We start from the raw sequence: 15656 nt of genomic DNA, 5'->3' as shown, positions 1-15656 counted from the left end.
CCATTGCTTTAACTAGGGAAATCTCTCTCATCTAGTCAACAATAGGTTTCCTGCCTAGGACCTTTATTCATCCTTTACAGTAGTTGGTAAGCTCCCTAAAATATAAGTCTCATGCAATTGTGTGCTGAAAAATCCTACAAGATTTTTCCAGGACCCAAATTATAAAATCCAAAATTCCTTTAAAAAAATGAAGGCACTTTATAACCCAGCACCTGACCATCTTTCCATGTGCATCTCACACCATTCCACCCTATGCTCCAGGCATAATAAGCTAGCTGTCAGTTTGTGATGGTGCTATGCTAACACCTGACTTTTGCATATAACTGTTCTGCTGCCTAAAATGTCATCCACCTCTTATCTGAATAATTCTTATTCATCCTTTAAAATTCACCTTCTTCTGAAGCTTTTCATTTCTCTAACTACCTTCCATTCCCTAGCAGAGGAAGGTGTCTCATTGGTGTACACTCAATGCACCGTGTGTTATAGCACATGCTTGTAATTACCTATGGATACATCTTTATTTTCAATGAGACTATGACCTTCTTAAAGATAAAAGACATTTATTTATTCCTGTTTATTGGCCCTACTACAGTTGTCTAGGACACAGTAAATAAATTCTTGGTGAATAAATTGATAAATTTATACATCACCTTTTAACTATTCCAATACTATTTCTGAAAACTGATTTAAATGTTACCGTATGTGTTTTATCCCTGAAACTTTGGTTTGGGATCTAGAAAGGTGTTGGCAAATTTCTATAAAGGGCCAGATATTAAATGTTTTGTGCTTTGTGGGCTATATAGTCTTGTGTTGCTGTGAAAAAGCAGACATAGACAATACACAAGTGACCATGGTTATGTTCCAATAAAACTTTATTTATAAAAACAGGCAGTGGGCCAGATTTGGCTCATAGACCATAGTTTGGGAATCCTCGGCCTAGAAGGTTCACCGTATTGCAATGACCTTAACTGGTACTCTCTAGTACAGTTTCTGAAATTGTAGGCATGGCATTAGAAATAACCATCCTCTAAGAATGAACTGTTCAATATGATAGCCACCTGCCATATTTAACTATTGAACACTAGAATGCAGCTAGTCTGAATCGAGATGTGCTTTGAGTATAAAATATACACTTAGATCTTGAAGATTTTGCATGAAATAAGGGATGTACCTTATTTTTTTTATATTAGTGACATTAACATAATATATTTGATATGTTGGGTTAAATAAAACATTATTAAAATCTATTTTACCTGTTTATTTTTACCTTTTTTATTTTTATTAAATGTTTATTTATTTTGAGAAAGAGAGCGAGCATGCACTAGAGGGGCAGAGAGAGAGAGAGAATCCCAAGTAGGGTCTGACTTTCAGCACAGAGCCTGATGTAGGGGCTGTGAGATCATGACCTGTGCCAAACTCAAGAGACAGACATTTAACTGATTGAGCCATCCAGGCACCCCTTTTTAAAGTGTGATACTAAAGCATTTTAAATTACATTTGCGGCTTGCATTGCATTTATATTGGAAAAAATGCCCTAAGAATAGTTACAAAAGAGAGTATGCCTAACAGATGTAATCTCAAGTTTGCAAATGAAAGATTTTACCCTCATTTTACCCAATTATTAAAGTGTCTCTGTTCAAAGCTGCTCTATATCTTGGTTTCTTTCTATCAATGATGTCATCACTATCTTTGCCATAAAAATTAAGGATCAAAATCTTTATTTCTCTCTCCACAAGTAATGTATGTCTACCAATGTATTTTATCTCACTTGTTTCTCATTTTCTCTATCCTATACTTTGTCTTCATTTTCTCTTGAATTATTAAGTCTCTTGAAAGGATTTCTTTCTTCCAGCCTCTATTCATGGCCCTGATCCATGATTCTATACAAAGCTACTAGATTTAATAGTTCTAAACATTGCGACTCTCTCTTAATATAGGAATATTTTTAAAATTTCAGTGGCTCACATCATACACACACAAATACCCAAACGACTTGAGGACTTCTAAAAACCTCATTTTCAACTTCTATTTTGAATCATATCTCCTCCTCTACCACTCAAGTCAAACATAAGATTGCAGTTAACATATAGGCCACCCAGTTAAATTTCAATTTCAGATAAACAATAATATTTTATATATAATTGTAGGATATTGCATGAAATACAATTGTTTGTGAATTGGGAAACTGAAATTTCATTGGACACTTTGTATTTTTTTTTATTGAAGTAGAGTTGAACACAATGTTATATTAGTTTCAGGTATATAACAGTGATTTTGCAACTCTGTATGTTATGCTATGCTCACCACAAGTGTAGCTACCATCTGTCACCATATAACGCTATAACACCATTCACTATATTCCCTATACTGTACCTTTTATCCCTATGACCTAGTAATTCCATAATGGGATGCCTGTGCCTCCCACTCTCCTTCACCCATGGCACCGTGTATTTTTAGTTGCTAAATCTGGCAACCCTAGCCAGACAAGTCTATTCTCCATCTCCTAAATACTATATGACATACTACCAATGCATTTTTACTCACACATTTTAAGTGAGATAGTGCAATTAATGCACTTAGAACAGTGCCTAGCACACAGCGAGCATGCAATAAATATTATAATTCCCCTTTGTGGGTCCAGCTCAGTTCCCACTGGCCTTCTCTTGCCCACTCCAGCCCACAATATAATACTTCTTTGCACGGTCTACTATTTGATAGAGCACTTGATTCCTAACTTTGAACATTTCAAGTGTATGTCCTAACTAGCCTTAAATTTGTACCTCATATAGAAATTACTGACAAAAGTATGGCATCTTGCATCTTACTAAAATTATCAGATTTTACTCTTAAGTCCTGGCTTAAACGCCAAAGTACATTCTTGAAGCACTCTAGATGACCTTAGGCTCCAGGTTCTTGCTGATAGGAGGATATAGTGTTCTTTAAGAAAACCTCATATACAAATAGTGAGCTATGACAGGATCTAAAAAGCAAGAAATTCACTTATTAAACAATACATAAATGTCTGTAGTTGTGAATTTATCAGGTAGAAATAGAACATAAATCGTACACTCTAAATTTTCTAGAGGCTCTTTATAAACAAGCGCGCAAATAATCAACTTGGTAAAAACTTCTATTTTTTCATGACGATCTGTAATATTTGCAATCTATCAATTATATTACTCAAACTAACCTTTTTGTAAGCAATACATACACACAAGATACTAAGCACATTGTTAACCACTGTTTCACCTCAGACATACTCATAGTATATAGCAAAGACTGCCGGAGTCCAAAGTCTGGCTCTGCTACTTGTTAACATATACCTTCCTAAGCCTCAGTTTGCTCAACTATAAAATGGGGGCCTTTTCTCCCAAGTTTTGGTGAGGATTAAGAGAATATGCATGAAATGCTTAGAACAATGCCTGGCACATGGCAAACATTCAAAAGATGCTAACCCTTCTTAGTTTTAGAATGTTTCCCAATTTGATATCTTTAGGCCTAGCTACAAACTAGCACTTATTCACAAAACTGACTTAGAAATAAACATATAGAGAAACAGCACTTTAGTTTGCCAAATTGGAATAAACATCAAAGATCTAAATCCCTGCTTCTATAACTCCCTTAATGTTTTTCCCCCTCTCATAATGCTTTGACCTTCTCAGGACAGCCTATTTAGTTATAATGGGAAACAGTTTTTATGGCCATGAATATCCAGTTTCACATATATGTTTCTGTGAACTACAAGTGCTTTTACTTTTTAAAGCCCATTTGTAAATGTCCTCCCATAACTCCTGTTAAATTTTTGTTTAGTTTCTCTTTTAAGACAGTTACAGATTCTCACATTATACCATGTAAATAGTATAGAACAACTCTGTAGACAAGAAATCATTCATGTGTGAATTTCCTAGTTTATATCGCTTGGAGGAATAACACTAGAAGAAACCAAATGCCTGCGACATGTTAATTTCCAAGTCAACAAAACACTTCCTCTTACAAAGTTTCATAATATAAAATACTGGACTCAGGACTTGATTACAGTAATACCAACTGAATAAAAGTCCATTCTGTGATGTTATCTGAACCTATTCCAAACTAATCTAGGTTTTCTGGAGGAAAGGCCACTTCAATAGAGAAACACATTTAACTTATATCCAAAAACCAGTACAACTACCAGAAAAATAAGGGAAACAATTTTAATGAAATAATCCACTAGATCTTAAAGAATGTTAACATTGAAATAAAAAAAACTACTGATTTCACACATTTAAACTTCAGAGAAAAAAACCTCCAGGTTAGACTACTCAATCACAAGTCTCAAGGATCACTAAACGTTCAAATGCGGTAAATTATGTGCTGTTTCCTAAAGTTTTGATAAGACGCCTTCATTCATTAACCATGGTCTTTTACTTTGGATTATTGGATTTCCTATATATTTTGGTAATATTTTAAAAAGTGGGCTTTAGATTTGGGAGTCAACAAACTTTTTAAATAAAGGGTCAGACAGTAAATATTTTAGGCTTTTCAGGATAAATACTGTCACATGTCACGTTTGTTTTTTCAGTCTTTAAAAAAATCCTTTAAAAATGTAAAAACCATTCTTTCACTATAAAACAGGTCACAGCCAGATCCGCCCTAGGCTCGGTTCCCCATCCCTGCTCTACACCATATAGTATTACTTTTTTGTTACTGTCAATTCTACTGACATTTTTCTTCAAGTATTTGCTCAAATGTCACTTTCTCAGTAAGGTCTCTGAAGACTTTCCTACCTGTCCTCCTATATATATAACATACTATATAATACATAGTATATCACCTATCTTTATTCATTATTTGATCTTTGTCATCCCCCCCAACCCACCCCCCTGCCAGCATAAATTCCAGGCATATATAAGGCAGATAATTGTATGTTTTTCACTGTTGGATTTCCTGTACCTACACCAGTACCAGGTATATCAGGTAGGCTTTCAATAAATAAATCTCTTGCAGTTATAACACAAATATTATGGGGGAGATATATATCCAAATAATTTAACTAATAAAGTTTTCAAGGACAAGATTGACAAATACTTTCCTTTTAAAATTGTTTCAAGTAGTCATAACACATTTTAAAGGGAAAAAATATTCAAAATTAAAGCATTTTCTTACTGTCCCACAAAGTGGTTTTTCTTTTAGACTAATTCCCAGGAAGGTTACCATTACTTTAGCTTACTTATAACAAATTTCAATCCTCATTCCTAACCCTCTCTACAGACTTGTTCTGCCTCTTTGATCTCACTTGTACGTATTCCCTGCCCACTGAACTCACTAATCTAGTTTGGCAACTTTGAAGTTTAGCAAATCAGGGGAAGAGTTACTTTACCTCTTCTACAGCTCCATGTCCCACCATTCTTTTTTATAATCTTCCTAATGTTGTAATCTTTCCTACTTTGTCTTTAGCATTCAATATAAACAAAACAAAAAGTTAATTCTATTGAAGATTATACTCCAAATACATTATGCTCTGTGATTAGCCAAAAACTTCTAATCTTCTAATTGCTGTATGTGGTTTTACAATTTTTACCTATAAGCGACATAATTTGCCCTACCATAACCCTGATACTTGGCAAGATACTGAGGATATAACTGGGAATTTAGTAAGCTCCATCACCATTCAGATTTTGGCTACTATATTTCTAAACATATGAAAAACATAAAAACCCACTAAAGAGTAAAACATTTTCTAATTCTATTACTGACAAATTGATACTTGATAGCCATTAGTAAATCACAGTACTAAATATATTAACATTAATGTGGGGGGGGGGTAAATCATACTAGAGAATACACTAAAACATTCTAAAATCAAGCTACAAAAATTGCTCATACAAGAGGGAATGCTTACAGAAAAGGAAATGTGTTTTTAAAAACCCTTTTACACAGCAAGTTATTCTTCATCTACTATTTTACTTTCTAAATGGCTATAATTCAGGCATTCTTAGGAGACAAGCAATTTTGGGTTTTAGAAGACAAACTTTAAAATCTAAAAGTCATTTGTCAAGGGTTAAGACAACTCTTTAGGCCAATTCTTTAGAGATACAATTCTCTACTCCTACAAACGCTAAGGCTGTGATTTTGGGAAAAAGGTAGAATAGAAACTGCTTAGAAGTTTAATTTTTCAAAATTATTTTCAGGTGCTTTTGTGTGAATTATCATAAAATCAGATTAAGTTTGGTGGAACTAAATCAGTACAAAACTTTTTTATACACTTAGCATTGTTAAGAACCAGATTCTTTTTTGTTCTTATAAAAGCTAGGTGACTCCCAAATTGAGTCATTTATACCATATTTCCCTGGAGAATAACATGGCCCAACACACCACATGTCCCACTTAATCTAGTCCAAACGAGTAACATAACGTGAGAAACTGCACTGTGTAATTCCTTTATTTTCTGCATATTAGTGCTTTACCAACACTACAACCATAAAGAACACAATTCCAAGTACTGTACTTTTTAGTTTGGGGAGATCACAGTCTACAGACTCATTTACTTATATTAGACAAGATTAACCTCATTCAAAAACTTACTGCATTTTATAAATTCACATAAATACAGAAATTGATGCAATTAAACAAAAACTTCAGGATCTTATTTTTTAAATTCTAGATTGTAACTTTTTTCTGCAGGCTACAATTACCTGCCCCATGATTACCAATAGTTATGGTTCAATTTAACTACATCAATTATCCACCTTTTATACCCTTCCAAGAAAATGTAAATGAAAATTACAATTTCTTACCAAAAAGTTTAGGGTTTTCCAAATTCAAATATTTGCTTCCCCCCTCCCCCCTTCAGTTAGACAGTTCAAACTAAAAATAACCACATCTCACCTGCAACATTCAATATCAATCACTTGATGTATGAAATTTTAACTATGCTCCGTTATTTTAAAACACAAAAAGATGGCTGCCTATCAATCTGTCTGTCACAAGTTAGAAATACTACATTTAAGAATTAAGATGAGGGTTTCAAGTTTCCTCCAGTTTAGGCATTTATACCTTTGTGCTTGTCTAAAGATGTTACTGTAGCATTGATATTTGTATAACCCATGTTTATGTACCTTAAAATGCAATCACTTAAAACACCAAGAATTAAATTTATGGTGGAGCTTTGGGAATTTTAAAAGCAACTAAAATGTTCTCGGATGTGTCTGTCAGCTTGATTTCTAGAGATATTTCTAGAGATTTTTAAAGCAAAACTGAGAACTTTACACTTAGTTGCATTTTGAATTCAAAAATCCCTCTGCACCATCAGGAGCCTGTAACATAGCACCTTTTCTCATCTGCTTTAAGTAGAATGTTTGTCAGGCGTTTTTACTTTGATTAGGTAACTTTTTATAGCCTTATGCTTCTCATACATCTTTGGTAAAAGCTCCGTTATACAATATGGCCAAAGCACGAAGGACCAATACTGTCCAACTATGTACCATGATATCCCGTTCCATTTTAGTTTTCAGACACCCTCATTAACAAAACCCACTCTACCTTTTCCTGTACACTGCCTTTGCAGTCTACATTTCTTAAATTCCCTATGTTTAATTCCTTGAGGATCTCTAAAATTAATCCTTAAGGCTATATGAGAACCAGATGCTGCTCACAATTCTGTATCAAGCATTAACATTTGGTTCAAAGTATCAATCATAGTGGTCTCAGTAACCTAGTTACCGGTCCTAACAAACTAAGCAAGTAATCTTGCTAGGATCTGGTTATCACCAGTGAGCACACTGCTTACCCTTGAAGAAAAATAAGTTTACATTCATTGTCATCTGTAGGTTCGTTTTCTTCATCCTACTTCCCCTTTGTCATTCCTCAAGTCTACACATAATTCATTCATCACATTTCCTTCCTTAAAGGAGATAGTGTATTAATGAACCAACAGGATATCTGACTTACTCTTTGTAGGAGTTAATCCTACAAACACAATTAAATACTTTTTTCATAAAACATCTTTTCCAGTGTTCTAATTAATGGAGATGTGGATCACTCATCAATAAAAAGGACTTCTATCTTCAGCTTAATCAGTTGCTCTAATGTGAAAACAGGAATGTGTTTTTCCAACTAGGTAGAAGGTGTATGTAATTTGAATTGTTAGATGCTTTATTAATGAACAAAGTAAACATTCTAGTAATTTTTAAACTATTGGTCTTAAGATATTTGAAACGTGGTAAAAGTGTATATTCCAGTTTTGCCCCAAAGTCACTTAAGATATCTAGAGATCTCATCTGTGTGGTGGAATACACCATTATTGCTCCACTTTCTGGATAAAGTCTACTTTTGAAGTTAAAAAAGAGGGACAAAAGTTGCTAACTTTGCAGTGAAAAAAAACCCTGTGTTCTTGACGGGTTACACTTTCATATTTCTATGCAGTGTAAGTTAGCTATGTAATAAGGAACTTGAGTTTTATCCCTACTCATGCATGACGTTATGTTTCAGAACTTAATAGCTGACATTTCAAAGAACTTCTTACATTACCTGTTTAACATACTGATGTGCAACTGGAACATATTACAATGATATTACTCATGATTTGCCACTGTAGGCTAAGTTTACTATACTGGTCTTAGATATAAAAGGTCACATTTGAAATTACTAAGTTAAAAGTAAAACTCAGAAGGGAGGGGTAAAGGCCTTAAATATAAAAGACAAACGGCAGTTTGATTAAGCAATAATTTTCAGTTTACTAGATGAAACAGACTTGCAACATAGTCTGCATGAATGCAAAATAAGCCATCTACAGCAAGTGATAAGGAAACTGGGCAAAAAGGAAAAAAGCATACATTTCAAAAAAGATTCTGTCGAAATAAAAAATCAAACCATTATTATAAAGGACTTTACCAAAAACTGCTATATTTCCCCCATCCCATTTGCTGGAAGTCAGTAAGAGCATCTAGCACTTTGTGTTCATGGCAAATGTCAGATCTGAGCATCCTAACGCAAAGCAAAAGAAGAAAAAAAAAAAAAAGAACAAACAAAGAGAGAAACAAAAAAAGTAAACCCCTAACCCCCCCCTCCCCAACCATAGAACAGTAACTCCAGAGTTCAAATTCAAAAGAAGAGAAAGTGGCAATTGAAAGAGGTGATGGTGGCGATAATCCTATGAATGGGTTTTTGATTTCTCTCCTTCCGGGGGATAGGTGGAGAATGCTCATTAGGATTTGTAGTTAGAGGTTAACCATGTGAGCCCCTCATAGAGTCCGTCCCCTGAGGTGGCACAGGAGGGCTGCACATACCAGTTCCTGTCCCGAATCCGGGTCAGGCCCAGTTTCTCCTGGATCTCGTGGGGTTTCATGGCATCAGGCAGGTCCTGTTTGTTGGCGAAGATGAGGATTATGGCGTCCCTCATCTCCCGGTCATTGATAATGCGGTGCAGCTCCTGGCGGGCCTCGTCGATGCGGTCGCGGTCGGCGCAGTCCACTACGAAGATCAGACCCTGGGTCCCGGTGTAGTAATGCCGCCAGAGCGGCCGGATCTTGTCCTGGCCGCCCACATCCCATACGTTGAACTTGACGTTTTTGTAAGTCACCGTCTCCACGTTGAAACCCACGGTGGGGATGGTGGTCACCGACTGGCCCAGCTTCAACTTGTACAGGATTGTTGTCTTGCCGGCCGCGTCCAGGCCCAACATGAGGATCCGCATTTCCTTGTTCCCGAAGATCTTGGATAGCACCTTCCCCATCGCGTCGGAGGAGCCGGGGCCGGGGGCATTCAGGTGTCCCGGGTCCCCTCAGCCAACAACGCCGCAGCCGCCGCGAAATCGAAACGAAGCCTCCCGGCCGCGAGGGCGCCCGTGCGGCCTGCGTGGGAGTCGCCTCCTCCTCGGGGCAGAGGCCCGGGCTCGCCACTCACTCGGGCATCACCGACCGCACAACTTGATTCCTCCAGACGCCGCTGCCGCCGGGGCCCTGAGTCTGCGCCGGGAGAGCCGCCGCCCTGCTGAGGCGCGGCCCGGCCCGGAACTGCCCTTCCCCCCGCGAGTGCCGCGCGAGCGCCGCCGCGGTTCCCGCTCCTCCGCCTTCTCCTCACTCCGCCGCGGGAGACCGAGGCCCTCCGGCCCGTCCGCCGGTCCACGAGCACCGGGCTCACCGACCCAGGCCACCCGAGAATCAGCGCGGCTCCGGCGCCTCGTCAGGTCATTGATCCTCGCGGGAACTTGGTGCGCCGCCTGCGGAGACACAGAGAGGAAGAAGGGAGTTACTGGCGGAGCACCAGAGGGGAGCGGAGGCCGAGGTGGCCCGCTTCTCCGGCTCAGTTCAGGAGGTTACCTCCAGCCGCCGCCCTGAGCGCGGGCTCCCTCTGGCCTCCACCTCCTCCTCCCAGCTCTGCCGCTGCCGCCGCCGCCGCCGCCGCCGGAAAAGGCGCCGAAGAAACCGCCTCACTTCCCCTCCCGATCACGCAGGCGCAACAAGGCCGACCGTTCGGCGAGAGCGACCTCTGTGAGGAGAGCGGCCCGCGCGCCAAGCGTTAGGGGCGCCACGCGCGGAGGGGGCGGGGCTACGGCGGCTCGGAGGCCTCGCGGGTGCGGTCAGGCCCAAGACCCGCGAAACTCGGACTCTGACCCGCGCCCACCTGTCGCTACAATAGCGGCCCCTGTACTTTAAGCGTTTCTCTTCCGCGCGCTCTCCTCCTCCACCCCGCTCGAACCAAAGGAACAAAACCACTGGGGAGCGCCACAGGGTGGGGCCCACGGGCAGCCCGCTCCCACGGTGAAGGCCTCCCCATGCTGCTTCCAGACCTGTTCTCAGACGTCGGTGCCCGTCAGGTGCTCCGCGAGTTCTCTCCATCCCGCCCCAGCCTCCGCGTGTCCTCTGTCTCCCAGGAAAGCCCTACATGCTGTTTCTACGTCTCCCCCAACCCCTCCTTGGCCTCCCTTATCCCTTTCATTTCCTGAAAGACAAGTGGGAGGTCAGTGTTTTGTAGGGAATCTGCCAGTCAATGCGGCGCTTTTACTGGGCTTGGCGCTTTTACTAGACCTTCTTTTGAGTGTTTGATCCCTGTCTTACACATCTTTTCAGGACCAGTCCACGTTACTTAAAAATGACAATGTTATCAAGAGACTTAGAAATGACAGTGTTATCAAGAGTTCCCGTGCACTTGGCACATTGTCAACTTTTTAAGGTGAAAACTTTTCCTATTTAAGTATTTACCTCCTTTTAGTGTGATAAGCAGTAACTTCTCACCCACCCTCTCTTGACTTTAAGAAGCCTAGATGATGATAATCTTAGCATACCGTTTGGAATCAGAAAGACTAACTAGATCTAGGCCTGGATCTCTGCATTTAACCTTGCTAAGTTTGTTATCTCATGTGTAAACCAAGTGTAATGCCGACCTTGCTCTTTGTACTCTGTTGGAAGGCAAATAACAAAATGTTTGTGGAAAGCTTTAGGAAACCTTTTTGTATCAAATGGTTAGAGATAAAGTTAGAGTTAAAGCAATGCGAAAGTTTAAAATAAATGAACCAAGGGGAGGAAAAACAGGAAATAGGTTTTTTAAAAAAGGAAGATGCTATAACAGCATAGAATAGGGTACTTATTTCACAATATAATAAAATTTGATAATGGTAGATTGGTTAAATGATAACCTTATAAGCTTCAGCCAAAATAAACTTACTAGAGTTATTAATATTCTGTCAATGATCTAATTTACTTTCCATCTGCCTTAATAGGCATTGTCATAAAACTGAAAGAAGGATTTTGGAGTGAGAAGATTAGAGTTCAAAGTGTTGCCTTGCGTTTTATAGCTGTGAATCCTCAACCTTCATAAACTTCATTTTCTTTATCATAAAGTCAGATGAAGGATGAAAGCACTAACAAAAACAGTCACCATTTATTGAGTGTTAGTTATGGCAAACACCATACTAAATACTGTACTTTATATTTTTTAATCTGCATAGCAACCATGTGAAGTAGCTTTGAGTATTAGTATTTTCCATATGAGGAAACTTAGGAACAAAGAGGGTAAGTTGTTTTTTGAAGGTCATAGCTGAGATTAAGTCATGAATCTACAGGACCCTCTCTTAACCCCCAAATTATGCTGTCTCCCTGACTACCTCACACAGTTCTTTAGCATCTCCATTACAGTATTTTCTAAATACTTTATAAAGTGCTGTAGTACTTATTGTTATATTTCACTATATATAGTTACATATATGTTTATATATTTATATTTATATATGGCAAATAGAGGGATTGTATTTTGTTGCATTCCAACATAATAGTTTTTCATAGTAGATTCCAGTTTTTCCAAGTAGATGGGAGATTGAACTGCTGGGCTTGGATATAGTTTTCAATGGAAGGAGTGATATAATGAAAAGCAGAAGCCTTAGCATCTACGTGGCACTGTCACTGTGTTAGGGCTAAAAGGTTTATTTTTGAAACTCATCTCCCATTTATATTCCACCAGAATGCAAGCTTCATTGAGGCAGAGACCTTATTTTGTCAATGTAATATCCCCAGTGACATCATTATTTGAATGAATGAATGTCAATTATACCACAAATAAGACTAAATAAAAAGGAAAGGGACATATTATTTTTGTCTGGGGTTGCAGTATTGGATACCTAGAGTGGGTCATCATATGATAAATTATTTTAAGTAATAATCGTAAACAATATAATGGCCAGAAAATAAATACAGTGAAAATTTTAACTTTGTATATATAATCATGGCAGTTGAAAAGGAAAGTAAGTACATTTCAATAAAACCGAAATATCTGTAAAAGGTAACAATTTAGTCAACTAACAAATCATACCACTGATGAAACATTTTCTTGATTTCTTCTTGAAACAGCAATTCAAAAATAGTAAATTTAAAAAATATTTTTTCCATTCTGTATTTACAGGTAAACTAAAATATGCATTTATGAAACAAAGTATTACAGTTCTCAGTGTGTACCCTGTTTCACTGTTTTGTTTTAAACACAAATGAATTCTCCAAAACTACAGAAAAATTGATCTCTGCTTTTTAACTCAAAGCCTATAAATGAAAAGATTTCTCCAGATTACTTAGAAACAAGGCTCTCCTTCAGAAAACGCCATAATTTCTAATCTGTTGAACAACCACATATTTTGTCTTATGATATTCTTTTTTTTTTTTTTTTAATGTTTTATTTATTCCTAAGAGAGAGCATGAGCAGAGGAGGGTCTGAGAGAGAGGGCGATATGGAATCTGATGCAGGCTCCAGGCTCTGAGCTAGCTGTCAGCACAGAACCCGACGCAGGGCTCAAACCCACCAATCGTGAGATCATGACCTGAGTCGAAGTCGGACGGTCAACCGACTGAGCCACCCAGGCGCCCCTGTCATGATATTCTTGACTAACACCATGTTAATAACAAAAAGATTCTTTTAAAAAGGGCTTAGGTTTTTGATTTTCAAATAAGATAAACAAGTCTTTAACAATAGCACCCCATGCTATTTACCCCTATTTCTGAGTTCCTAAAGCTCTTAATCATTCATTCTTTATGACTGTGTCCTATATTTCTTTTTATGCTGTACAGTGCTAAGGACAGTTCTGACCACACCGTGAGGGTGGTCGGACTACATACTTGTTTGAGGAAGGTAGCATCCCTTGTTTATGGCTTCATTTTGAGCCTTTAGTCTAGACTTATCCAGCATTGAGCTCCATCTAGTTTAAAGAAGACTACAGCCCCCAGGAATACTAATAGCAGTAGAAATAAAGAGTAAACAAGAAGCTATTATAAAGTATATCTGTAAAAAAATTTCTAATCCTTTCCAACCAAAATTGAGGCGGGAGACTTAGCCCTCCCTTGGTATTATACCTATCTGTTTATAAGCTCTTTAAGGGAGGTTTCATGTCCTTTTCATTTTTGAACACTTAGTCCCTACCATAGTACTGGGTATGTAGTAAAATAAAGTCTCAATTATTTCTTGATAACACAGTAAAGATCAAGACTCTCAAAATTAAAACTAAAAAATCCAATTAAGACAATGAAAACAAATAATTTTAATTTCTAAGTATTCTTGGTAACTTTAATGGATGCAAATATTTAAAAATATCTGAAGAGACACTAGGAACCAAAATAATAGTTCACTCCTTTGTCCTCTTTCTGTATTCGCTAAGGAATCACTTTCTAGTTCTTCCTCTTTAACCATAAAAAGAAGTTATATTCCAGTCAAAACCTTAATTATTACTTGAGTTATGCCTGAGTATGAAAATTTCATCTCATTTTTAGCAATATTAAAGGTGAAAATGATAAAGCTAGAAACACATTGAATTACAGCTGAGATTTTAACAAATTATTTAATAGCCGGGGCTTCCAACCACAAAAAGAAACACTGTTCTGGCGGCACAAGTGAGTAGAAAGGCTGAATGACATCCTTAAATTACTCCCAACACTCCTGGATCAGGTTTAACTTGGGTAAGTTCTTCATCCTCACTGATCATCATTTTTTTCTATTTCTGCAGTAGAGAAATCTCTTAATTGATTAGGGCAATATATATTATTCCCCTTTAGAGTTAAAAGAGTTGAGCCACTGAGAAGGGTAAGCTACTTTCTTAAGATGAATAACATGGTACAAAGGAGATTCAAGTTAAGATTTTTTTGAATAAGGCTGGTGTTCTTTTTTCTATTGTGCCAAATAATTGAGTGAACTCAGTAAGCTGGATTAGATCTATGGTTTTCAGCCCTGGCTGCATATTAAAATCACCAGGGGCATTTTAAAACCACATAAATGCTTGGGTCCCACCCCAGATCGATGAAGTCAAAGTATCTATGCTAGAAGTTCTACCCACCAGTATTTTTTTAAAGGCCTCCTTCAGTGGTTCTAATGTGTTGCTAAAATTGAGAACCACTGAACTAATTGCTAAGTTCCCTTCACGTTAAAGAGTCTATGAATCCTGAACTCTACTTGTTTGTTACTCCTCTTCCCCAAGATACATACCTCCAAACACAATTTTTTTTCATAGCATAGTGCAATACTACTTTTTTTTTTTTTTAATGTTTTCCATCCATTTCCAGGAGAGAGAGAGAGAGAGAGAGAGAGCGCAAGCAGGGGAGGGTCAGAGAGAGAGGGAGTCACAGACCAAAACAGGCTCCAGGCTCCGAGCTGGCAGTCAGCACAGAGCCCGACACGGGGCTCGAACCCACGAACCGCGAGATCATGACCCAAGCGAAAGTCGGACGCTTAACCGACTAAGCCACCCAGGCGCCCCAGTGCAATACTACTTTAATCACTGTTATAATTTACCAAGACATTAGACCTGTCAGAAAAAGGCATAAATATTTCTGAGATCCTTGTAAAAAAAAAAAAAGTATTTTGAAAATATGCTAAAATTATAGCCAAATTTATTGAATTGTTGATGGAACTACTATCAACTAGTCAGAGCCATTCATTGAAAAGGAAATAAGATGAAATACTTGTCAACCATAGGATGATGGAATTCACGAGCCCTAGATTAAAATTTGCCTGTGGATACTTGCCATGTGGCTGCCCAGTATGCAAATACCTCTCCTATTTTATTGAATCCCAAACTAGGTAGAAGGGAAGATGAAGGTGGGCAAATAGATACATTCCTTTTCCTATCTTCCCAGTAGCTAGGGTTTGGGTAAGTGGGCTCAACCAATTAATTAATCAATGCCCTACTACAGGCTTTGAATTTTGAG

The 15656-nt window shown here is 38.2% G+C and overlaps 1 protein-coding gene across 1 annotated transcript; it reads right to left on the bottom strand.

Moving 5' to 3' along the window:
* Positions 1-6403: 6403 nt before the first annotated feature.
* Positions 6404-10502, bottom strand: ARF6 (ADP ribosylation factor 6). Its single transcript, XM_039217335.1, has 2 exons — positions 10299-10502; positions 6404-10198 (listed from the first exon to the last, which is right to left on the bottom strand). The coding sequence occupies exon 2, from the start codon at positions 9710-9712 to the stop codon at positions 9185-9187; it is 528 nt and encodes a 175-aa protein (XP_039073266.1). The 5' UTR covers positions 9713-10198; positions 10299-10502; the 3' UTR covers positions 6404-9184.
* Positions 10503-15656: the final 5154 nt, after the last annotated feature.

This window comes from Hyaena hyaena, unplaced genomic scaffold, assembly GCF_003009895.1.
Source record: "Hyaena hyaena isolate Hyena2069 unplaced genomic scaffold, ASM300989v1 scaffold_683, whole genome shotgun sequence".
Taxonomy (NCBI): Eukaryota; Metazoa; Chordata; class Mammalia; order Carnivora; family Hyaenidae; genus Hyaena; species Hyaena hyaena.
Note: the sequence above shows the minus strand (reverse complement) of the source record. Positions and strands in the feature narration are given on the sequence as shown.